This window comes from Dermacentor variabilis, chromosome 10 (genome assembly GCF_050947875.1).
Source record: "Dermacentor variabilis isolate Ectoservices chromosome 10, ASM5094787v1, whole genome shotgun sequence".
NCBI classification, from domain to species: Eukaryota; Metazoa; Arthropoda; class Arachnida; order Ixodida; family Ixodidae; genus Dermacentor; species Dermacentor variabilis.
The window spans coordinates 105,421,145-105,447,490 of record NC_134577.1 but is presented as its reverse complement, the minus strand read 5'-3'; the positions used below and the strand labels follow the sequence as shown (position 1 = coordinate 105,447,490).

Sequence of the window (26,346 nt, the reverse complement as noted above, 5' to 3'; positions counted from 1 at the left end):
ATTCATGCAATGCTAAATAATGTTTGTTAAATGGTACCCTTGTTCTTGCGACCTTCGAATGAACGGAACTGTGGGCACCAACGGAAACAAAACTAAACAGGCTATTTCAGTTGGATCGCGATATGAAGTTGCAAGTTTGCAGTAAGCAGCGGTTCTACACATTTTTTTCTGTTGGCAGTGGTTGATCTTTCATTGTTTGTGCTGAAGTCGTGCTCGAGGTTGGCGCTAGTGTCTCTGGCCGGTGAGCTTCCCGAGCATTTCCGATGATAGCACCAAGACACCCGCACAATGCACTCATGCTAGAGACAAAGCTGAAAGTCATAAATGAATTTGAGAGTGGTGGCATCATTAAAACAGCACTTGCTGTAAAGTCGATGGCTAACTAACTTCCTGCTTTTTTAACTTATTTATGCTATACAACGTGTCTGTGCTACACAATTTACTTTTTCTATGCAATAAAGTAGTTTCTTCTACAAAAAAGAACTATGTGTACCCTTCACCTTTGTCTCACAATAAATGGAACTCCTTATAAACGAAACCAATTTTCAAGGTACCTTGAGGTACCGTCCCCCCCCCCCCTCGCCCCTATCCTTATCAGGTACCGTTTAAAGAGTTTACACCGAAGTCAGTGGACCAGTTATCTTAAACGGCACTGCAGGTCTTTTGCTGAAGTTCTAGTACGTGAGAAAATTATAAGAGACAAAGAGACGCATGACTGCATAAAGCTGCAAACTGCTCACTGTGTATTTGAAATGTAACACTTTCTGCATAATAGTGCCAAGGGCAGCGATGAGCCCTTGTGTTGTCTTTCCTTGCCCCCCCCCCACCATTGTTTAGCGCTCCTCCAAATAAGTTTCAAAATGTACTAATAAGCTCAATTTTCAACCCCTTTGCAAAACCACCAACTTGGAAGGACACTCTTTATCGGGTGACTTGTGGCTTCTAAATCAATTATAGAACTTGGAGGTGGCTGTAGCTACAAGTACAGTCATCAGCCGTACAATTGTGAGACAGGGCTATCATGCTGTCTCCTGTTTATTGGTGCATCACTTCAAGTTCTAGATTACCTTGGCATAACTGTGCAAACTCATAAGCATGCTACAAGAATTCGTACTTTGATAGGATGGGCACATTTTTGTATGCATGGCTATAATATTCGATATGCACAAACACTCTGATATTTCGAGTTAAACACATGAGTGTGATAATGCGCGTCACATTTAATCTCATGATGCTTGCGCGGAAATAGGTACAGAAGTCTCTGCTAGGTACTGCTATATATTTTTTCAAAAGGCCAGACGTCGTCAAGCTGTTCTTAAGTAAGCTTTCTTGCATGAATCTCCTTTTCTGCCTTGGAGATTAAACAAAGAGATTTGATTCTTATGGCATCTTCGGATAGTTATATTTTAGCCCTTTAAAGCGCTCCCAAAAGGACAATTTTGTTCAAATGGTTGAAAAGGGGCACTTCGGCTACATTCAGATGGTCTTTTCCAGTCACCCAACTCCAAATCAGATCACAGAGAGATGGTCCTAGTATCGTCATCAGAGTGGTTGACAAATCTGGTTAGTGTTCAGTCACGTGGCCCTACCGGTTCCCGTTGTTGCATGGGCAAAGGCAGATAGACTCTTGTTCCATTCACAGCAACAACGATGAACATCCACATGTGCTGCCATAATGATTATGTTTCACATGCGAACACAGCCAGCAGTGGCACTCGGCTTTGTAAATCACCAGAAGTTCCCCTCCGCTTTCACTTTCTTTCCTCACAGCTCGGAAAAGCAGCCAGCTGTTCAGTTGGCGCCCGATATCTCCCTACTTGCTACCGGAGCACCTCCGGAATCTGTCTGCCTGGATTCAGACGATCACAGCAAACATCCAAAAATGCTATCAGAGGTCTCCGTCAGGCCGTACTACACCTTTAACTCCTGCACCTTCCTTGGTGTATTTCACGAAAAATAATGCTTATAAAAAGCAGGGAGGTTTGGAGACTGCAACCCAAACTCACCCAAGGAGGCATACAGTTCACTGAAGGATGTCAGGTGGTCCCTGAACTCAGCTGCTGTCGACATGGCGAGGAGAAGACGACTTTTCCTACCCACTACCCCCACCTGCAACAAATCCAAGAAAACACACAGTGTAAGGAGCACACAAAAGATGAAAACAAGGCTACGACCAGCTTAGCATGAGCGTGATTAGCAAGGTGCGAACAAAATGGGTGCCACAACAGACGCACTTGGCACACCTGACTAATGCTGGCCATCGCAAGGTGGCACATGCAACCAGGAGGCTGAAAACTGAAGGAAAGGGGTAAAAAATATGATGACCAATGGGTTGAAAAAGTATGAACGCATATTTCCGTAAGATGCAGAAACTCTTAACACAAGCTTGTCTCAAGAAACAGAAGTACATTCAGCAAGTACAAATGTGGGGAAACATTTACATCTTAATTTGAGACTAAAGTTGTTCTCAACATGGTGTCGTTAGCATTATTGTGACATCATGGTAAAGAGCAAAATTCGACAATCTCGAATAGCAATAAGGCTGTGTGTGACGATGCTGCCCATAAAGAAATAAGAGTGCTGTACGTGTTTACTGTGCCCACATGTGAAAGCCACAGTAATTGCAGGTAGAGTACGGCAAACCAGTGCATCTTGACATCATGACACAAATCTTTTCAGGCTGCTGAAACTGAAAATGGTTCGTAGAAACATGTATTAGAATTGCCCTCTACACCTGCAACATTTACTTCTAACAGTGCACGTGTACCACTGATGTTAGGGGGATACTAAAGGCACTCATTCAGTGTGGACTGTTAAAATACCATTTCAGCACCTCACAGCCAGTGCTTAAAGACAGAAAGAGGGAGGAAAGGAGAGAGGGGGCGTGGAACCTGGCTCCACCCCCTTCATTCTTTAAGGAGGGGCTCAGCCCCTCCTCGGCAGGTTTACTGTAGCACTGCGGCACCCATTCGACAGGCGCTGGAGGTGATTTCATTACCAGTGGTGCCTCTCGCGGGCCAACCCTAACTTTTCAATTTTTCGATTAATGATTTAATCACAATTGATTGGTTGATTGATTGGTAGTTGGAGAAGTATGGGAGAGGCCTTTGCCCTGCAGTGGGCGTAACCAGGCTGCTGCTGCTGATGACGATTGGTTGATGTGGCTGGAGTGGTGCCGGTCCCCGGCTGAAACGTCAGTAATACCCTGTTATTTTCTCTATGTGCTTCTATTCTTTTATCTGTTTCATGGCCGGATATGCACATGCACGCACATGAATGTGCGTGGGTATATATGCACTATATGGTCGCCGCCCTATGAGAGACCCACCTCCACAGAAGGAAGGCTTTAAGCCCTGCTCGCAGAGCTTGTTTCATGCCAAGAAAAGACTTAGTTTAGGAGAAAATTGTGTCTGAAAGGTCTGCATACCTTTAGCGCAATTCAAATCACCCGCCCTAAGTGGGAGTGCTGGCGTTGAATACGCCATCATCACTATTTACTGCTGTCTGTGAGTAAAACAATGCCCAACAGACAGTGCTGCAGTTTTCTGCAAAGTGCAAATGCAAAGCCATGGAGAAACCAAGCCAAGACAGCGTTCGATTTGCCGCAGCAGCTGCTCTTGGTCAAGTGGCATAAACCGCTCGGGAATCCCGCGACATACCATGGACGAGGCATTCTCTGCTACTTGCAGTTTGCGCGAGTTTTGAGAGCCAGAAAAACGAGCACAGCGCTACAGAATTTCAAAACTATTGAAATGCGAAAGCACGGGCAGCGCGGAGTGAAGAAAACGAAACCTCTCGACTGCCTGCGTCATTATCAAGAGCAACGTCAATGGGCTCTTTTCTCTAAAAGAAGGAAAGAATTACACAAATAGCATTTTCTTTCATCTTATAATTCAATACAATTATATTTTTGTTAGGAGTGATTGAGTACTAGTGCCAATTATAATAATGAGTGCCTTCATGATCAGACTAGTACTTGAATATTCCAGGGGAGTCTCTAATCGTGTCTAGGATCTACTAAATTTCTTGATTACTAAAGCTCTGTTCACAATAATATTGACACCATAGAAATTCTCTAGCACTAATCTACCACTTTAACTTGACTTAATATTTTAGAGTTCCTTTAAGCAATGGACCATTTCTGACCTTCTATGACCATTTCTGACTTAGTGTACCAAAAATTGATGTATTATGCACCACTCTGAAATATACTATCAATTTGTTCATAATGTAGCGAAAAAGAGGAGTACTCCAGTGGGCCATCCTCCCCAGCGCATTGCACAGGGAACACTACTTGCATTGAGAGTCCATGCCTTGCTCTGATGGTCAGTCCCAAACGCTAGTGACTAATAAACACATTTACAAGTGGTGGAGAGTGCTTCGGGGCTACAATGTCAATCCTGGAAATTCTATCCTGTACCTTACACTCGACCATCCCTGAAGACATCCCAACCAACGCCTCCTACTCCTTCCCGGCAACTTTCTCCTCAGTCAGTCAGGTGCTCTAGTGGGCCTCGCTACAGGCACCCTGCCATCTTCAGGGGGCATGGACCACACCCACATGGAGGACTGGTTGACAGCATATGAGAGGGTAAGCGCCCACAACAAATGGGATGATCTCGCAAAACTGAGCAACATGCTCTTTTATCTTGCAGGTGTAGCTGGTCTCTGGTACAGCAGCCACGAGACTGATTTTCCGACGTGGTCCTCGTTCAAGGCCTCTTTACTGGCTGTGTATGGTCACCGTGCTGTGCACAAGCTGCATACAGAATCGCGTTTGCGAAAATGTGAACAGCAGCTGGGTGAATCATTTACCAGCTACACTGAAGGTGTTCTAAACATGTGTAAGAGAGTTGACACAACGAAGTCAGAGTCTGCTACAATCGGCCTGCAGGGGTGCTAACCTGCAGAACCTTTCCCGGCCAGCTGCAGTAGTTTTGATAGTTCTGCGGTGGTGGCGTCCTTCAGAGAACCGGCGGCGCCAGCAATGATAACCAACCATGCACTTCCTTCGGAAAACTGGAGACCACAGCAAAGTTAAGTAACCATACGCCTCCTCGTACAGCCCAGCGGCGTCGGCCAGGCTAGCCATTCGGCGGACCGAGTATTGCTGGTTGATTCGCCGTTGCCTCCATGGTATATTTGCAGCAAGAGAGCTTCTCGGAAAAGTGTGCTTTGCGGTGCGGTTTTCCTCGGGCGCCAGGATTTGTCACAGTCTGATGATACTCGTGGCGGCTACCGGAGAAGTCAGCTCTGGAATTAAGAGGCCCCGGCTGGGGTCAAGCGTGACAACCTAGCTACGAGGACCCGGTCTACTCGGTGGATTCTGGAAATCCAAAGTGCATATGTGAGTGTGTGAGCCCTCCCCCTTAAAGGTAGGTCGACTACGCCCCAACGACTGCAGACAGTCTGATTGGACAAAGGTTGGACAGCAGTTTTACCTCCCCTAGGGATCTAGGAAGGGCAGAGTGTTTGTAAGCGGCTGTGTGCTCGACAAGCGGGGTGCTTGGTGCTTGGAGCTCGTGTGATGTGTGCTTCGTCTTGCATGCTCCATTTGGGAGTCATGCTAGAATGTTTAAACATATCTCCTCTTTTAATGTAAATATTGTAATTAAATCCTGTACACCTGGTTCTCAAAGAGAGCAGGTTCCTCCCTACAACCACGTCCCAAGCGTGGGTGAGTTGGACGACGGCATGGGCCAGCTACCACATAGTTCATGTCCGACTACAACCCTTAAAACTGGATGCCAGCGGTGAGATTGTCCTACAAACCTAATAAGCCCAACAAAATCTGACATGTCATGAAAGGGATAGAGGACGATGCTTTCAACATGCTACTTGCAAAGAATCCTCAGTCCATGACTGACATCGTCAAGTTATGCCAAAGCTACGAGGAGCTATGCAGACAGTGCTTCTTGACACGTCGACCTTCATCATGCGTTAAACACATAGCTGGTTTGGCTACCACTTCCGACCAGTCAGCGCTTCTTGCAAAAATAAAAGCATTCATTCGGGAGGAAGTTCCACGCCAGTTCTCCGTGATGACCTTCGCTCAGCCGCCGCATACAATCGCCTGCATACAGCCTGCATCAAATTTTACACCTCCACTCTGTCATGCCGAGATCATGCCGAGGAAACCACCGAGGTCATGCCAGACCAGCACCAACATTTTCCTGTGGCTGCACCACTAAGCTACACTGATCTCGTTGCACTGCCTCAACAGGTCTCTGTGGCTGCACCACTTAGCTACGCTAACTCATTGCGAGGGCCCAACCACTCTCTCCCAGTATGCCTCTCCATTATGCCAACGTTGTGGCTAGGCCCGGACTGCAGCCCACAATGCGGTCATATCAGCAGCCGCCCCATACCCCGCGTCCTGTGACATGGGTGAGACCTGCCTCAGCGAACTGGTGGCATACTCCCGACAACTGGTGAGTAAGCTTTACGTGTAGCTACGCCTTCACATCACATGTTTTTGTAATTGCATGCGGCCACCTAGTGCCATGCCACCCGTGATAAACCAGTCCAACCATCCATATAACGACCACAATTCAGCTATGTCACTGACATTGCGCCTTACGCCAACTACCCGCCGTTTGCTGTCTCCACGCCGATGCAACCTCGCCCGTCCCTGGCACAAGTAAAACTAATCATCACAGTCCAAGAGGCAAGGGCTGCGACATTGTCAAAATGTGAAAGTCCTCAACACAGTTCCTTGAACGTAATCAAAGTGTTTGTTGATGGTGTTTACGCATGTGCACTCGTGGGCATGTGAGCCGCCATATGTGTTAAAGACACCAAGCTTTGCCGCTTACTCCGGAAAATCACGACACCCCTTTCTGGGCTGTCCCTGCGCACAACCACTGCTCTGCATATTCACCCCTTAGTGGCTTGCACTACTCGTATTGTCATTGCCTGTGTTCTATACGCCATAGAACTCATCATCCTTTCCTCGTGCTTTCATGACGTTATCCTTGGCAGGGATTTTCTCTTGCACCACAATGCCATTATCCATTGCACACATGCTGAAATAAAACACTCGCCGCCGTTAGATTTGGTGCTCACCGACAATTCTTCGCTTCTGAGGAAACTACTTGTTCAAGCCGACACCCACGTTCCTCCGAACGAGTCAATGGTTGTGCCCATGTATTGCAGTGGAATCTAAGACGCTGCTGCACTATCGTCTCCATCTGACCGCTTTCTTACTCGGAAAGATCTGCTGCTACCTTTTGCAATAGTGAGCATCACACAGGGCTACAGCACCATCTTAGTTTGCAACCCATTCCCATACCCTGTGACGCTACTCCAATGGGAACGTCTTGGCAATGTAGAAGCGATCGAAGACGTGCGAGTTCTGGACGTGCCCGATGACAATTACTGTGCTAGTTCCAGTGTGCACAGTGCTGTTTCTAGGTGTGACCTATCCCACAGTGATGTGTTCGGTCCTTCTATCGCCGAAGGCCTTACACCGGTCCAGCGATCTCGGCTTTTGTGCCTCTTAGAAGAATTTTGTTCTTCTTTCAATGTAAGGCAATCTTCCCTGGGCCGGACGTCAACTGTTACACATCGAATCGACACTGGCTCGCAACCACCACTGCAGCAACGTCTGTATTGTGTATTTCCTGCAAAACATCGTGCAACCAGCAAACAAGTCGACGACATGCTTCACCGCAAGGTGATACGACCTTCCAACAGTCCATGGGCATTTCCTATCATCCTTGTTATGAAAAAAGATGGTTCTGTACAGTTCTGTGTTGACTACCCATGCCTCAACAAGCTGTGCCTCAACAACACTCGCAAGGATGTCTATCCTCTCCAGTGAATAGACAATGTGAGTGACAATCTACAAGGTGCAGAATGCTTTTAATCTCTAAATCTGCAGTCAGGGTATTGGCAAGTAACCATGGCAGACCCCGATTGGTTGAAGACACTTTTTAACATGATATCATTAAGGGACCCATGTCCAGCGTCGGCTGTCGTTTTAGCAAAAAGAATCTCGAACCACGAATACTCAGGCCCTCCAAGTGACGCAAGGAAGTTACTGAACTAATTGAATTTCTCAAGCTGAAATACGTAGAAAAACCGTAAAGTACAACTTAAACACAACCTACAGACATGATAGTGTCGGATTGTAATTCAGATATACGAAAAAACATCATCCTTGAAAGATCCCTGAAGCCATTTAGCCTAATGGGCAATTCGTCTGCAGGACTATATCCGCAAGCTGTATCGTAACGGACCCCAGCATTCTGGCACAGACATCCTCTCGTGCCCTCCCTTGCCCGACGACAGTGCCTGCTGCTCACTATCCCTGTTGGCAGTTTCTTCGCTCGACCTTACCACCATTACTTCTGAGCAGTGCAAGGGCCATTGTACTGCCTCCCCTATAGATTTGCTTTGTGGTTGATCAGCACAACCAACCACTCGCACGCAGCATCGTCAAGTTCAACATTTTATTTTGCCAATCGTGACAATCTACTTCACCGATGCAATTATAACTACAATGGGCACCAGTGGTTGCTAGTAGTGCCTTGTAGTCTGCGTTCTGAAATATGCACAGCTTTCCATGCCGATCCACACTGTGCACACTCAGGAGTTCTCAAAACTCACCAGCACCTTCGATAGCGGTACTACTGGTGAGGTATCTACAACTGCGTTCAGAAGTTTATTTGCTCTTGCCCCTATTGCCAGCGCCGGACATCTTCGCCCCACCTCTCGCCAGCCTTTCTGCAACCTTTACCTTACCCTACCCGGCCGTTTGGGCCCACTGACTTCGATTTGTATGGGCCCCTTCCCCCAACATTGGCTGGAAACCGCTGGACCATTGTGGCATTTGACCACCTCATGCGATACGCCATAACTGCCACCCTTATGGCAGCTCCAGTGCGCAGTGTTGCCACCCTTTCTGCTTCGGAAATTCATCCTGCGTCATGGACCATTTCAGGAACTGCTCAGTGATCGTGGACGCGTCTTCCTGTTTGAAGTAGTTGAAGCCACTGTTGAAGAGTGCCACATTGTTCATCGCACAACTGCAGCATACCATCCTCAAACCAATGGCTACACAGAATGCTTCAACTGTATGCTTGGCAACATGTTTGCAATGTACGCCGCCTCCGACGACACAAAATGGGACGTCATTCTGCCCTTCGTAACCTATGCGTACAACATCGCTACTCAGAGCACCACCTTGACCAGCCAACATGGTCAAGAACAATGCGACACTGGGGGCAACGTTCGCTTGACACCTAACTCAGCCCATGCCAGATCACAGCACTAGTGCCCGAAGTGGCTAGCAAAGCATAAAAAAAGCTGGCTGTGCTGACAACAAAATTTTGTTGAAACTTGTTCCTTGTGGTTGGGCCTTAAAGTAGCACACACGACCTGCCTCTCCGGCAAGATAATGTGGGCAGATGCACACAAAATGCAGAACTGTTTTCTCCTAACAGCAATAAGAACAGAGTATAGCTTGATCAAAATGGCAAGTTAGGCGAGCTGGTGAGTTAACGTAGTTGAAACAAAATGAATGAAGGACAATAGATGGCCTGCTCTAAAAACCATTAATGTGTTCCGTGCTGTTTGATTTCAAGGATGAGTCTGACCCGGTAAACTTAGAGGATATGTTTCCTTTGTACCTTTGTGTTACTCTCGTGTGGGTGACAATTCTTCTTTTTATGAAACTCTCTCTGCATTGCTGATTTCCACAAAGCAGGTTTGCAATATTTACTCACTATGAGTGCACATTTAAAGCTGGGTACAGGCAGCTGCAAAGCAATTGACCACAGTGGCAGTCAGACCTGTGACGCAGCAGAGGGTGCTAAGAATACCTGGGTCCGAACAGGCCGCCATTACAATCTGAACCTGGCAACGTTTAACGCTAGAACGTTATCTAGTGACGCTAGTCTAACAGTGCTATTGGAGGAATTTGAGGGCAACAAATGGCATATAATAGGTATCAGTGAGGTTGGGAGGACAAATGAAGCATATACAGTGCTAAAAAGTGGGCACATCCTGTGCCACTGGGGCTTAGCGGAGAGACGAGAACTAGGAGTCGGATTCCTGATTAATAAGGACATAGCTGGTAACATAGAGGAATTCTATAGCATTAACGAGAGGGTGGCAGGTCTTGTTGTGAAACTTAAGAGGTACAAATTGAAGGTCATACAGGTCTACCGGCCTACATTCAGTCGTGATGACCAGCAAGTCGAAAACTTCTATGAAGACGTGGAATCGGCGATGGCTAAAGTCAAAACAAAATACACTGTACTGATGGGCAACTTCGATGCCAGGGAAGGCAAGAAGCAAGCTGGAGACAAGTCAGTGGGGGAATATGGCATAGGTTATAGGAATAGCAGGGTAGAGTTATTAGTAGAGTTTGCAGAAAATAATAATATGCAGATAATGAATACCTTCTTCCACAAGCGGAATAAACTAAAGCGGACGTGGAAGAGCCCGAATGCCTAGACTTGAAATGAGATAGACTTTATACTCTGCGCTAACCCTGGCATCATAGAAGATTTGGACGTGCTCGGCAAGGTGCGCTGCAGTGACGAGAGGATGGTAAGAACTCAAATTAGCCTAGACTTGAGGAGGGAACGGAAGAAACTGGTAACTATGAAGCCGATGAATGAGTTAGCGGTGAGAGGGAAAATGGAGGAATTCCGGATCAAGCTACAGAACATGTATTCGGCTCTAACTCAGGAGGAGGACCTTAATGCTGAACAGCAATTTTATGGCCATCGTTAAGGAGTGTGCAATAGAAGTCGGTGGTAACCCCGTTCGACAGGATACCAGTAAGCTCTCACAGGAGACGAAAGATCTAATCAAGAAACGCCAATGTAAGAAAGCTTCGAACCCTACAGCTAGAACAGAACTGGCCTAACTTTCCAAGCTAATGAACAAGCGTAAAGCAGCTGACATAAGGAAGTAGAATATGGATAGAATTGAACATGCTCTCAGGAATGGAGGAAGCCTAAAAGCATTGGAGAAGAAACTAGGAATAGGCAAGAATCAGATGTATGCGTTAAGAGACAAAACCGGCAATATCATTACTAATATGGATAATATGGTTCGAGTGGCTGAGGAGTTCTATAAAGATTTATACAGTATCAGTGGCATCTACGACGATAATGGAAGAGGGAATAATCTAGAGGAATTTGAAATCCCACAAGTAACACCGGAAGAAGTAAAGAAAGCCTTGGGAGCTATGCAAAGGGGGAAGGCAGCTGGGGAGGATCAGGTGACAGCAGATTTGTTGAAGGATGGTGGGCAGATTGTTCTAGAAAACCTGGCCACCCTGTATACGCAATGCCTCATGACCTCAAACTTACCGGAATCTTGGAAGAACGCTAACATAATCCTAATCCATAAGAAAGGGGACGCCAAAGACTTGAAAAATTATAGATCGATCAGCTTACAGTCCATCGCCTACAAAGTATTTACTAAGGTAATCGCAAATAGAATCAGGAACACCTTAGACTTCTGTCAACCAAAGGACCAGGCAGGATTCCGTAAAGGCTACTCAACAATAGACCATATTCACACTATCAATCAGGTGATAGAGAAATGTGTGGAATATAACCAATCCTAATATATAGCTTTCATTGATTACGAGAAAGCATTTGATTCAGTCAAAACCTCAGCAGTCATGGAGGCATTACGGAATCAGGGCGCAGATGAGGCGTATGTAAAAATACTGAAAGATGTCTATAGCGGCTCTGCAGCCACCGTAGTCCTCCATAAAGAAAGCAACAAAATCCCAATAAAGAAGGACACGAGGCAGGGAGATACAATCTCTCCAATGCTATTCACAGCATGTTCACAGGATTTTCTCAGAGACCTGGATTGGGAAGAATTGGGGATAAGAGTTAATGGAAACTACCTTAGCAACTTTCGATTCGCTGATGATATTGCCTTGCTTAGTAACTCAGGGGACCAATTGCAATGCATGCTCATTGGCATGAACAGGGAAAGTAGAAGGATGGGTCTAAAAATTTATCTGCAGAAAATTAAAGTAATGTTTAACAGTCTCGGAAGAGAACAGCTGTTTACAATAGGTAGTGAGGCACTGGAAGTGGTAAGGGAATACAGCTACTTAGGACAGGTAGTGACCGCGAATCCGCATCATGAGACTGAAATAATCAGAAGAATAAGAATGGGCTGGGGTGGGTTTGGCAGGCATTCTCAGATCACGAACAGTAGGTTGGCATTATAACTCAATAGAAAAGTGTATAACAGCTGTGTCCTACCAGTACTCACGTACGGGGCAAAAACCGGGAGGCTTACGAAAAGGGTTCTATTTAAATTGAGGACAACGCAACAAGCCATGGAAAGAAGAATGATGAGTGTAACGTTAAGGGATAAGAAAAGAGCAGATTGGGGCAGGGAACAAACGCGAGTTAATGACATCTTAGGTGAAATCAAGAAAAAGAAATGGACATGGTCAGGGCAAGTAATGAGGAGGGAAGATAACCGATGGTCATTAAGGGTTACAGACTGGATTCCAAGGGAAGGGAAGCGTAGCAGGGGGCGGCAGAAAGTTAGGTGGGCGGATGATATTAAGAAGTTTGCAGGGACGAGATGGCCACAATGAGCACATGAACGGGGCAGTTGGAGAAGTATGGGAAAGGCCTTTGCCCTGCAGTAGGCGTAGCCAGGCTGATGGTGATGACAGGCTTGGTAATGAATCAATTGGTCAAACACTGCTGGATACAATCCACATGCCCTAAGTATGCATACCTGCTGCACCTCGGCCACCTTGATGAAGCGACCCCGGCGGTTCTGTTTGACGTCGAGGTAGAACCTCTTAGACTGGATCTGGAGCATCTTGGTGGCCAGTTCCTGCTCGCCTTGCGACATGAGCTGTCCTCCTGCGCAAACAACAGCAAGGGAGCCACATTTGTGAGATGCACTACCATGCATCGTTTATTGTTCATATGATGCTGCAGGCCCGAAAGAGGACCCAAGCAGCAGAAGGAAAACACTTGAGCATAGAAAAGAAAAAAAAGAAAAAAAAACACACAGATAAGTGCTATGCGACTAGTTGTGCCCCCCTTTTTGCAGGCTTTTGCGGGCTTCTTTAAGCCCTGGAAGAAAAACTTATGTAGCGTGTATTGAGCAACAGAAAGCTGGATCAGGAATTTGCCGAGATAGTCTACAATATTTTTATTGGCACTTTTGTCCTGAATACAATATGTGATAATTAAGTAATAACAATTATGTAATTAGGCAAAATAGAAAGAGATTGTCCTACTTGCTCCAAGCAACGGCACAGAAAATTACCTTCGTTCTGTCGAACTATGTGGCACAAACACACTTTTTTAATTTCGGCACAAGTTACTTGTGACCTCCTGTATAAGGAACCAGTCCATAACGACAGATTGCTGCCTCTAAAAATAATCCGGTTACCGACTCTGTTCTCTACAGAATTATGCTATGCCACAACAAATGGTATTACATGGCCACCTGCAGTAGTGGGCGCAGTGCAACAGAAGGGGTAGACAAGGGCAAGAATAAGGGCGTGCGCACACTACCCTGCCCGCTCTACAGCCAGCTCCCACCATAATGTTTCCACACTGCATGCAAATATATGCCTTCAAGTGCATAATTCCTTTATGAAAACAAGCAGCGGGAACTGGGCAAGGTGGAATGTGTTCATGATCTGTTCAGTGCAACAACTGAACAAAGTGATTATACTGTAAGAGCCTGTCAAGGCTTACAGTATTAATAAAATAAATAAAATAATATAAATAAAGTCAACAACTAGGGTGGCACTGCAGGTCAGAACGCTGGCCGTTCGATCAAGCCAGATTCCAGGTTTACACCCTATGGTAGCGGCATTGTGTACAAAGTCCCAATTTCTTGTGGTAAAGTCTATATTCGTCAGACCAGGTGGAGTATCAATGTATGCTTCAAAGAACGCCACTTTTTGTTCACTCTTTAAACCCCAATCAGTACTCGTCATGGGAGGTTGTACCAATGTCAACAGTGATGTGTCACCCGTGTTCAGCCCAATGTTGCGCTGCTTCCATCACCAAAGATGAGTTACTGTTGGTAACTGGCGTTTGGTTCTATTGCCAGCACTAGAAGACAGTATTGGTCCAGAAAAAACATGTAATCAAGTATCCAAAGTTAAGTAATATATTGACAGGAACCGCGGGGTCACAGCAGAGTGCCAGAACAATAGGACCAGTGTAGCAGGCTTCTAGAACATAACTGCCCATGCCGTGCTTGTGCATCGACCATGCGGTGCTGCCCATCTTTATTTTCCTCGTCTTTCATAGCCAGTATCGAGGGTGAAGTAACGGTCGTCTTCAGGATATCGGCAATCTCAACGGGGATTCCGTGATTCCCCTGACTAGTTCCACTTTGCTAGTGATCTTGTATCCTTCCAAGTGGCCTGTGAAATCTTAGACGTGGGGAAGGGGATCGTGTAATCGTGGACCGTGTAAGCCCCGAGCACCCGGTAGTCGTCACATGAACACCAGTCACCAGGTTCTTTCTTGGGCACCAGAAGGAGTGGGGAGGCTCAAGTGCTGGATGAAGGAAGAATAATACCTAGCTGGAATATGTGACTGAATTCCCCGTTTAGCAATGGCCAGACGCTCACCGAAGAGGCGGCGCAGATGAGCTGTAACGGCCAGACCATACATAACAATGTGATGGGTTACATTGCAATTGGTGGGCTGATTTAAATTGCAGGGCCTCATGACCTCAGGAAAGTCTATGAGGATTCTAGTGTAAGAGCACAGTCATATCATCATCTGGATGCCAATGAGAGTGACAGACGACAAAATACCAGGAATGGAGAGGCCCGTCTTGCTGTCAAACATGATGGTGGCGTATGCTGATGGCGAGGTCGAAATGGGTCAAGCTGGAGCCGAGGATGGGCTGACTGACGTCAGTTACGATGAAGACCAGCCGCAATGTGTGCCGCAGGGCAAGGTCAAGCATTAGGGACTGCAGACCATTCGTGGTGATGGAGGACAGAGTGCACTGCATGGAGCGTAGGTTCAGGAAGTGTGATCATCCTTTGAGGACAGCAGTACACTGACTTCGGCACCCATGTCTGCGAGGAAGCACAGGCTGCAAATGCAATCCATGACTAAGAAATCGCGGCTGGGTTGGAAGGAGAGGTCACATCCCACCGTCAGCAATCTAGCAGCGCGTTTCCTGACCAGTTGCATGGGGACCCGCACGGGCGGGCACGGTGCTGGAACGTGCGATGATACCAGAAAATAGGCGAGCTTCAAGGACTGCGCAAGCGAGGCCACTCTGGGAAGACCAATGGCGGCTGTGACGTGAGGAGGAGTTGCACTGATTATAAGAGAACATCTGTAGAGCATCAATGTAAATGGCGAGCTGGTCAATCCGGGACTCTAAGCGAGACATGACCGAGGACTCTGGTGTTGATGAGAGGACGGCGACCGAAGGAGAAGTCATGTCATGGATTCGATCAGCAATCTGGGTCAAGTCCGCTGCAGCGGCCAAGACAAGGTGGGTGGACTGTAGCAAGCACTGCCGGAAGATCTCCCTCAACAGCGCACCGTTCGAGTCGATGTTGCCTGTCCCTAGGAGCAGCCGCATGCTGTTGAGCAGCTGGCAGGGGCAGCAATCTCCAAGCTAATAGGAGGCAAGCCCGTGCTGGAGGCACCGCGGTATAGTCTAAAATACTCTGCTTATTGCTAGTATGGGGTACCCAAAGGTGTAGCCATGATGTGCGCCACCTCCTAAGCCACCTCAGAAGACAGGTTGCAAAGTGATGTGGTGCAGATTGAAGATGGCTTCAACCTGGGCAAACCAAACCTGCAGGTTCTTGCGCCAGAACATGGGCAGGCACAGCTGCAGAACTGCGATGTCCTGTGGGTGCATGGTAGCATTAGGCTGAAGATTGCCTGAGGATGGTAGGTTGCTGTAGTCGGTCATCTTTTAGGCAGGAATCACCACTGTAGGGAACAGAGAGGCCCCAGAGAAGCGCCAGGACAAGAGGACCAGTGCAGCAGTCTTCTAGAACAGAGCTGTTTGCATGCGTATCAAACATGCACTGTCCATCTTTATTTTCCTCCTCTTTCGCAGTTGGCACCAAGCCGCCAGATGAGAGCGTCAACCTTGGCGCGTCCCCATGTTGCAGCATCGGTGGTCGCTACAGTATTTTTGTAATCAGAATGAGATAGAAATGTTCATGGCTATATAAAAAAAATTCTGAAATTATTGGGGGGATTCGAGGGCACACCCAGCTCTCCTCTAACTACCCACTGTTGGATTTGTGGTTGCGCACCGCTTTTCGTTTAGTAACGCAATCGTTATGAGGCAGAGAGAGCAGTGTATGCATAAGATAGCTGAAGCTTTTCACATCCATAAATAAGCATGCACACAAATGCATAAGTCAGCCCTCCATCACTACAGCACGGAATGAATTTAACTTTTTTAATTAGGTTTAATCACACATGATGTATGTGATGCTGTTTTACAAGGTGTTGGTTTTATTTAATTTTCCCCGCTTTGGCGCTATCTCCATTGTATTTATTGGTCATGTGTTTGCCTTAAAGCTTCAGTTGATAAACAGTCCTTGTGACTGTCTCTTTTTTTTTTCGTCTTCGTCTAGTTGTTGCACTAAACAGATCACGATCCTTTATGAAAGCAATGCTTTCTTTGCCCTTCTGTTCGGGTTATGGCTTGTCTGCTTAGTCCACTCTTCGCCAACTAAACCGCGACAATGTGACAGTAAACTGTGGGCCAATCCCAGAGAGGGTGTAATGAAAAACTGGGCCCATCCCATGTAAAGGAACAATGGGGGTGAGGCAGCTGTGAGAGGAGGAATGTACTGTGAGAGGGACGGGCGAGCGAAGTTTGCCTGCTGAAGACGCAGCTCAATAGACATCCCTTCACAAACACTGCTCGACAAACTTTACCGAGGGTTCCTGCCGAAACTAAATCACGTGATCGCAAGCCTTGCGGCAACGTACGCCGGCGCGCGCTCCCCGCAAGGCTACTGGCCGTGCCGCGGTACGCTGTCGTCACGAGCGTCGGGATCGAGCGTCACGCGACCACTGCGTCAACAGGGTCGATGCCAGGCGAGCCGGCCATTTTCAAGCCCGCAGCGATAGACAATTCTCGACGCGCGACAACGCGCAGACGTTAATAAACAAATCGCGCCGAGCGAGAAAAAAAAAGGGAAAGAGAAGCAGCGGGCAGGGCTGGAAAGAGGACGCGCGAAGTGTGGGCGCCAAATGCGCATCGGACGGCAGCTCGAACATCACCGGAGCGTAAATATAGCGCTCCAATCGTCGGAGCGCGCGCGGGAAACCGCAGGAAAGGTCAAGAGATGCAGCGAGGCGAGAGGCACGGAGGGGGGTGGGGGTGCAAGCGCGTGACGGCTGCAACACGGACACTGGACGCCTGGCGCGGGCTCGAGCGTCGCTTGCCGTACAGCTACGCGCTTTTGGCGCTGCCGCGAGGGCCGTAACATACGTCGACGCGTGGTCAAGGCGCAGCTGGAATTCGCGACGCTGGTGACGACACATTATTGGGCTAGCAATTGGATGGACACTCCAGGCGCATTTCAGGCGTCGACGTGAGGTTCAGTATAAAGCCCAAGGGCGATAAGATCGTCGCCGCGCGTCGTCTGCTGTATGTGCGAGGGTGAGCCGGAGATCGCGGCTCAACCACGCGCGCGCAAGGGAGGAAAGCGGGGAGCAAGCGCGCCGTCTTCCGTCGTGCAAAGCTCTGGGGTGCATTTTTACAACTGCTGGTAGGTACAGCGGGGCGTGGCGCTTCTCGCGGCGCTCGACGTTTCTGCGCAGGCGCGAGTAAGAGCGGGAGCGAGAGAGAAAATCTGAGGGCCTTTCCTCTTCTGCCTAGGCACTACGGAGGAGGTTAGCGTGTGTAGTATGCGTTTGTCCCATGGACATGCCGGCATTGCGGAGTGCTGTCGAGTTTGTTTACGCTCCGCCGCTGGCTGCCCGCGCGGTGAGGCAGTGGGCACGGACTTGGTGATCGCTGTATCTGAAGGGGCAAGGTTCTGACTGGTGTTGTATAAGTCGCGGGTCGCTATTTTCATCGCGACGACAGATTGAATTTTTTCACAAGCACTGCTCCAGGAGGGCACATGTCCCCAGCAAACGGAGGCCTCAGGAGGGCACCTGAGGTTATATTAAAGCAGGCGGCGTCGGATCTCCGGGGCACCCAAGCGGTAGCGGGGGAATCAAAGCTGGAAGCAGGGCGGCCCGTGGGTTGGGGCCGCAGAGGCCGAAGCGTGCCAGGGCGTGTTCGCATAAAAAATTGGCTGTCCGCGATAGCGGACAGCCGATCTTATATTCCCCTGTCACGCGCAGGCCTCGGCGAGCCCCAACCCACGGACCAGTCCGGGTTCTAGCTTTGATGTCCCCGTTGCCACTTTGGTGTCCAGGAGGCGCCGCCAATAATGCGAAATAATGACACGTTGATTCAATTAGTAAAAAACACAATTCAATAAATATAATTACGTGCAGCCGCCAACTTTCGACCCTAAGTTCAGCACTACCGCGACTTCTGCCAGCACGCTTGTAGGGACAAGCGCATACGACACGCGCTAAGAGACTCCTCCGTAGTGCCTAGACAGAGTCGTATATTGAAAGAGCAAAAGTCCCCACATTTCTTCTCTCGAACCCGCTCTTACTCGCGCATGTACGCACACGTCTATCGTCTCCGCAAGTGCCACGCCCCGCTGTACCTACTAGCAGTTGTAAATACGCCCCCTGGTCAGGGCGTGGCGCGTTGTCTGGATGCACGCACCGCCAGCCCACGTGAACTATGTCCCGGCGTAAACGAGAGAGATGTCTAGGGCCAGTGTTGCTAGATCACGGATAATTTTCTATATTGTGGGAAATATTAGGGGAGCGAGGGAAAAGGGGGATTTCTTTTTTGGCAATGTAAGACGTGGCAAATATTTTAGTTAGGTCGAAAATTTGTTTTGCCTCTTTTTGAGGTGCCGAGCACCAACCGTGGCATTAATAACTCGTTAGTGAGTAGCGAACTGAAGTCAATCCGACAGACCTAAATCCTCACGAAGGCACTATTTTGCTATAGTTTCGAAATACGAGCATCCTGTGCACGGCGAGCTTAGGTTACACTTGTGGTAGCTCGCTAGAAGGACTGTTGCAAAGACGGACATTCCCACGGGTTCCTTTCTCTCTCTTCCCGTTCTCACTTTCCCAGCGTAGGGTAGCCAACCGGACTCTTGAGTGGTTAACATACTTGCCTTCTTTATATCCCTCTCTCTCTCTTCCCTCGGATTCATGTAAGCGGCCTTGCTGTGAGCTTGCAGCGCACGTAAAACTAGATGCCGGAAGGGTGAAGTTCCAGCAAAGTTGGTTGGAGAATTGTTCGTTAAAGGAGTTACTTCCTCCAATGAAAAGTGACCACTAGCGGAACTTCATACTCTTTTTTCTTTTTTTTTCTGCAGCCAGCGTGTGTCTGGCAAGGTGATGCATGCCCATGTGTGGAGAACCGAACATTGAGTGTTATCTTTAATTTTCGCAGTAAGTATGATCCTTGAAACGTGCTAAATGTGGAGCAGGAAGTATAGCTGCTTTGTTACGGGTTGCTTGCTGCATTATTAACATTGCGCTTTGAATGCGTGAAAAGCTGACAACAACGCTTTGTGTCTGAGGTACAACAACGCTTTATGCCTGAGGTTTAGAAAAGAAACGTTTCAACAAGGCACTGTACGCGGGTTTCAAACTATTTCTGACTGCCACCCACACATGCACGTACGTGGGACTCAATCGTGTCGGTTGTGTGCTTGCTTAGCCGAATGTGCATTAATTTCGTTTTAGGTGATCTTTGAATTGATTATGACAATAGATGCTCTGAAAATGACTCGTTTAAACAGAACATCAAAGAAAATTTTTTTTTTCAGTTCAAAAACATATCGTGAATAAATTTGTTCGTGTGTAAGAAAAGGTAGATATTCGCAATTTGACACACACTATTCAAGCGTGGTCCATCATGATGGTGGCGGTGCTTATTACTGCTGATGTTGTTGAATAGGCAATAAAGGGGGGGGGGGGAGAGAAGAGGCTGATAATTTTACCAGTTGAACGAGGGAAACAAAGGGAAATTTCCGCCCGTAACGTAGACAAAGAACCCGTGGCAATCTGGCAGCACTGGCTAGGAGCATTCGCGAGGTGCAGTGGGAGGCGTGAGAGTTCTGGCCACGAAAATACTGCCCGTACAGTCGGCCGCGAAAGTTTGCGGGATACGGGTTGCTAGAAAAATGTCCATGCGCTACTTCCACTCTGCTGCTTCTAGTTCAACAGGGCAATGCGTAGGTCGCAAAATCTGCAACGGATTGAAATATTCCGTGATATATATGTGGCTGCATATACAGCTTCGCGGAAACTCAGGTTTTCCGCAAATCCCGTGTCCCGTAAGCTTTTGCGACCGCGTGAGAGGCGCAGCCGAAGAAGCGATAACGCGCTTGAAATCGACAGCGGCAAAAATACTAGGAACGAGATATATCCGTCGCTGAGACCGGCAATGAAAAGACAGAGAAGGAAGAGCAAGCCTCACGACGTCCAGGAATTAAATTCCAGACGCGTCAAGCTGCGCCATTTTTCGCATTTCGAGGCAATCGGAGAGGGCGTTGCCGCGGTCCACAAGGGCCCCCGCAAATAACCCAAATATCCACAAATACATATATCCAAAAGCAGACCCCCCCCCCCCCCCCACTACCCATGGGACTACGGGGTTGCGCACCCTATCACCGTCCCTGGATCAAAAGTTCAAATTTGCTGCAAATAATAAAAAAGTAAAAATTCTGGCAGAGAAACAAATGGAGGGCCCAAGGTTGTGCCCAGTACTTTCTACGTAAGTAAATTACAGCATTTTGCTTCCTCTCATTCCTTAGCCCAGCAACCATGCCAGCTATAATGCGCCAAGTAGGCAAGCGAAATACAGAGAAGGGATAAAAAAGGCAAACAAAGGAGGAGATACATTACTCTAGCTGCATAAAAGAGAAGAACGAAAAGAACAGTTTATTAAGATGAGAAAAGAATACGTTGGCAGAGATTAATTATGAGTACTTTTTTTTTCAGTTTCAGGTGAAAATTCGACTCTTTCTTAATGGAGCTCATCGCATCTTAACATCCCCCCCCCCCAGCCTTTATCGAGCCTCGACAAAAGCCTTCCTAACAAAACCTTAAACAGACCCAGCCGATTAAGGCTCATCGCTTTTAAAACGAAAGAAATTTCACTGGCTAATAGATTAGAGCATGCGTTGTAAAAAGTTTTTGAAACACTATATAGGGATCGCAAATATCGTCTGCGTTTGCTAGAAGGAAAATTATGGCTGCGAAGAATAAAGCGAACATAATACCCTCGAAAAAAATAACTCCCGGACAAAGAATGGCGATAATGAAAATATATATTTCTCCTCAAGATTCTAAACAGGCCCACGAACAATAGTCAATTAGGTAAATTCTTTCTACATTTTTTTTTCTTTTCTTAGCAAACTATTAGAATGTTTAAAAAAGAAAAAGACTGTTCGAAGGCAGGTTCATTGGGCAAAAGTATAAGCTCACTCAATTTCTTTTAACACGCATCATTATGTTCAAGGCAGGCCCCGCAGTTTATACACAAAACGTTTTCTCCAAGCTGCCTAATACCAGTTTAGCTTTGCGTTCCATTAAAATAAAATTCGCAAGGGGCACGATTGCCAGAAGTTCACAGCTAGTGCTGGTGCTACAACGGCGCCTGAAATGGATAGCGGTAGCGCCTTTCAGGCGCTCCCACTATGCAGTTTCCTTCGCGTCGCTGTCTATTTTTATTTTACTGCTGTTACTAAATATCGAGCAGGTTGCTTTCCCTTATTTTCCTCCACCATATCAAGACATTTGACATTTCACAGCGCATGTAAGCAAGCTAGGTTATCATGTGCCTAAGCTAACTTGTATCTTTTTTTGCTGCAGTATCCGTGCTGTCTTATAGGTGCACCCCCCCCCCCCCACCACCACCACCGACACACGCACGCACGTGTGTTTGGAGCAAAAGAGAGAGAGAAACGAGCGAAAAGTAGAGCGTAGGCGAATGTATACGCCAATTATCAATGTATAAGCTAATTGAGGGAAGTTTACTAGTTAACTTTAGATAATATGGGAAGACATATCGTAATTGCAAAATTGCACCTAGCCATAAAGACGTCATGTGCGTATGGACAGCAAAAGTTACGAGAAATACGCCCTCAAAATATGTTTAAAAAAAAAAAAAGCCCTGCCGCTCTAATTATGGGGGAGTACCGACACTTCTTCAAAGGTGTAGCAACTCTAATCTATACCGCACGCCTTCAGGGTGCGAAAGGATGGCACTTAGCAAGATATGCGGAGGTTGGGAAACACAGTCATAGATATTGCAATTTGGTAGTTCAGTCAAAAAATGCCGCACTGGCGTCGTCGGCACTACGGTGGCGTCATGACGGAGCAAAATGTGCCAAGATCGTGCGACAATATTGCCAAGTACAACGGCCTTGCTATTCCGAATTCCCCCTCCTCCTCCTTTCTTCCCTTCTCCTTTGAGAGTGCCGATCGCATCTCTTGTGGTCGCGGTCGCGCGTGGGAGTCGCAAGGATCGCACGGACGGCGCCAGCCAATGTGTGATGACGTCATGATGCGACGCCGTCATGGGTGTCGTAACCGAAAATGGTTCGCAGAAGCAGATATCTATAGGAAATTATTTATGCCGCCCGGATGCTCGGCGGTATTTTCTGTGGAATTTAAACGTTTGTTTAACGCAATAATAATAATAATAATAATAATAATAATAATAATAATAATAATAATAATAATAATAATAATAATAATAATAATAATAATAATAATAATAATAGTGTACAATTTCCAAAGCGTCGTGTCACGAACTCCTTAAGGCCTCGCGATTGCTGAATGATACTTGCGCCAGACTGCCGTCCAGTAACACGCGTCGCGGAGTTTATAGCTTTGCTGGAAACGCCTGGTGGCCAAAATCGGGGTGACGCTCTGTGGCGTCACCAGTGACGCGACTGCTGCCGACGTGACGCGCACGCGCGGCTTGCTTGCGATTTTCATATTGTCTTCCAACCAATCGTGGCGCGAAACCTTGCGCGCGGACTGCCCGCCTAAACTTCGCCGAAACCGTCGGGAAGAAATTCGATTATCCGTGCTGCTGCGCTTTTTACGCACGCGCCCAAGCCCGTGCGAAACGGCGTGACGGACAGCGCGAGCCGAATGCACCCGCCCCGCGGAATCGGAGCGCCTCCAGCTGGGGCTCGAACCCTGCGCTTCCGCGCAAATCGCTCGTCGCCGCGTTCGAAGGAGCGGCGGAATCGATTGTGCCGGCGCTCGGGTCCGCTCGGGGCAATGACGTGAACTGCACGAGGGGGGGACGTGCGATCTCGGACAGAGATTGCGATAAAGAGACGGGGGGGATGTGCCAAGCTGTATACGCTGGACAGCGCTCACGCACGCGTTTGACAATCCTGGAGGGGGGGGGGGGGGTGCATCCGGTTTGTTTGACTGAATGATTGGTTGGCTGATTGATACCAAGCGGCTACGATTTAAAGAGACACGAACCCATGGATTACACTGATTAAGGATTACTTTGAAACTTTCTTGGTTATTTTCGCGCTAAGAGCTAGGCTGACCGAAACGACATTAAATATAAGGTGCATTCATTGGTACTGTATTCGTAAACCACCATTGTAAAATATCAACAAAAGAAGAATACCACGCAAGTGAAGGAATTAAAACAGAAACACGGAAAGGAAGGAAGGAGGAGACGAGTACGCAGGAGCTGCGCTTACTATTATTCGGTATGGTTCACGAGCCTTTCGAAATCTGCAAACGATCTCAATGTCCTAAACGCCCGAATGCTAGCACAAATGTGGCGGCGCACGTGCACAATCACGGCGAATTGTATACAGTCACAAAGCCGTTTGAAGTCACAAGGACCAAGTTAGGCGAATCCACGTACTAATAACGCTCACTGTCATGATCTCTGAAATGTCGATCATGCTTACAGCTTCAGTAGACACCAGCGCCCGAGCTCGCTCTGGTTATCTTTCTTTTTTTTTTTCAGAAAAGGAAACTACTCTGCAGACAACTAGCCAATTACGTATTTGTGGCAAAATGCCCCGTGCGTATCCCAGAAACGCGCCAGCGTGCGAGTGCCTGCAAAACGACGACGAAGCATCCGACTGGACGCGTCCAGTCGGATACGGGAGACCGCCTGCTTCTCGGCCAATATGTCGCAGACAAGAACAGACAATCGGCTCGGACAGCAGCCGTCCACCGAGACTGCAGTGGCACCATCCCACGAGGCACGACGTAACAAGGAGACGAAAGCATCGGCCACGGAAGACCTCTCCTCCGAGCCTTGCGGACGCGCGAGAACGTTTTCCAACACGCTTGCAACCGTGTCGCTGCCCCGTCCACGTACACACTCGAAGGAAAAATCCCGGGGAAAACGGGAGTAACTGGGCCGTTAGTCCTGAAGAGGGCGCTTTCGTCCCTCAAAGGACTAACTGCGTCAATGTGCGTGCCGTGTGCAAATTTCGGAGAGCAAGTGTTTAGTCCCTGGTCGGAAAGAGAGCAACGGGAGGACGAACGACAACACTTGCTCCCCATGCACTTCTCTGTCCCCGTCCGTGTCACGGAGTGATGCGGCGAAAACGGTATTGTCTGTAAATCGTGAATAGTTGGAAGTTCGTGCACTGTCTATTGAGCTACATGCATAGCAGCACCTTGCCTCTTCGTGAGGAAATTGCGTGAAACTTAAATCTGCAATGCGAAGAGCCATGTCCTTTGTGCGCACACCACAAGTGAGCGATACACATTAAACGCGCAAGTCATTGATAGCCAGATGGATTTTCTTGGTCAATAGTACCCAAGTTCCTTCCGTTCCAAGAAGGTTGCGAACTGAAGCGATGTGTAGCTCAAACGGGACACGCTAAGCGACAGACAAATTGGCCTTCTCTGTCGTCTTGGGTGCCCCGTTTGAGCTCGCTACACGTATACATCGCGTAATGCCTCAGTTTAAATCACCCTAAGAATACTCGGGCTGATTTCTTTTCGCAGTCGCTTATCGTTGCAAGTACACTCAACGTTATACTCTCATTGCCTAGCATGCACAAAATGCCAAGTCTCTTTTATATTGCCGCAGTTCCGTTCCGCTGCTTAACTTCGTCTAAATAAGCGCTCCTGCCAACCGAGCTCCGTGGTGAAATGGTTAGAGTGCAAGACTTGTGAGCGAGACGGAGCATCGGAAAGGATTACCGTTACTCCCTTGAGGAGCATCGGAAAAGGGCAACTGTTAATCCTCGAATGAGTGAGCGCATGGGGAGTAACAGTTCATCCCATGTCAGTTAGTCCCCAAAAGGACTAATGGTTGTGGCAAATCAGTTAGTCCCCAAAAGGACTAACCTCCCTATACCCCTCTTAGTCCTTTTTTTTTCTGTACGAACCAGCGACCGCGCCGGTCCACGAAAACGGCGCATACAAAAAAGAAAGCATTCGTAAAAAGAACGAAACGAAGGAGAGAACCTCCGAAAACAATGTAGATTCCTCGACTAATTGACTGGGTCGATCGGATGCAGGCTCCTGGCTGATCGGGCACTCTTCTTTTTTTTTCCAATTCTCAGAGGCCTGGAAAAAGACGCACTCAAGACATCCTTTGGACAGCGAAGCCTCAGGCCCGGCCGTGTGATCGAAAACCAATAATTAAAATGCCCACAAGCAAAAGGAAGTAAACGGAGGAGAGACTGTGGCGCTCCTATAGTATATATGGCGAACAAAACAAACTGAAAGACGTTTTTGGCGCTAAAAGAAAAAAACACACGAAGTAAGGTATACACAAACACTGAACACGACACGGGCTTGTGTATAGCTTTCTCTGTAGGTGTCCTTTCCGACGCGGGCGTGCGTTTCAGTGAGTATACACACCGTACACACAGTATAGAGGCAAATGAAGCACTCCTTGCGAGAAACGGCTGCGAGGGACGACCGCAGTTGCGGATCCGAATCGCCATTCAGGCCACTCGCGGTTTCTAAGTGCGCACGGGAATACGGACTATATGGCGCAAGTTTCTCGCCTTCGAGAAGACACACATTTTCGGTTCGTAGAAGTTACACCACACGCCTCTCCCACCTATTAGAGACGACGTTTGGCGAGTGTACAGATACGAATGCTGAAAAACACCGGTATATCTCTTCATTTGATACCAAGACCTGGTGTATAGTAAATGTCGGACCTGTCTGCAATCGGCATTATCGCGACATCATGACGCAGCATTGCAAGAGTTGCGGACGCCGCTTATAAAAAAAAATTAACGGGACCGCCGAA

General features: G+C 47.8%; 1 protein-coding gene across 2 annotated transcripts in view; it reads right to left on the bottom strand.

The window, feature by feature from the left end:
• Positions 1-26,346, bottom strand: part of Pur-alpha (Purine-rich binding protein-alpha) — a 242,983-nt gene that overhangs the window by 60,585 nt on the left and 156,052 nt on the right. For both annotated transcript variants that reach the window (XM_075673279.1, XM_075673280.1), the window contains 2 exons: positions 12,736-12,866; positions 2,007-2,109 (listed from right to left, as the gene is read on the bottom strand). In XM_075673279.1, coding sequence (XP_075529394.1) covers positions 2,007-2,109; positions 12,736-12,866 — 234 coding nt within the window. The remainder of the gene's footprint in view (positions 1-2,006; positions 2,110-12,735; positions 12,867-26,346) is intronic.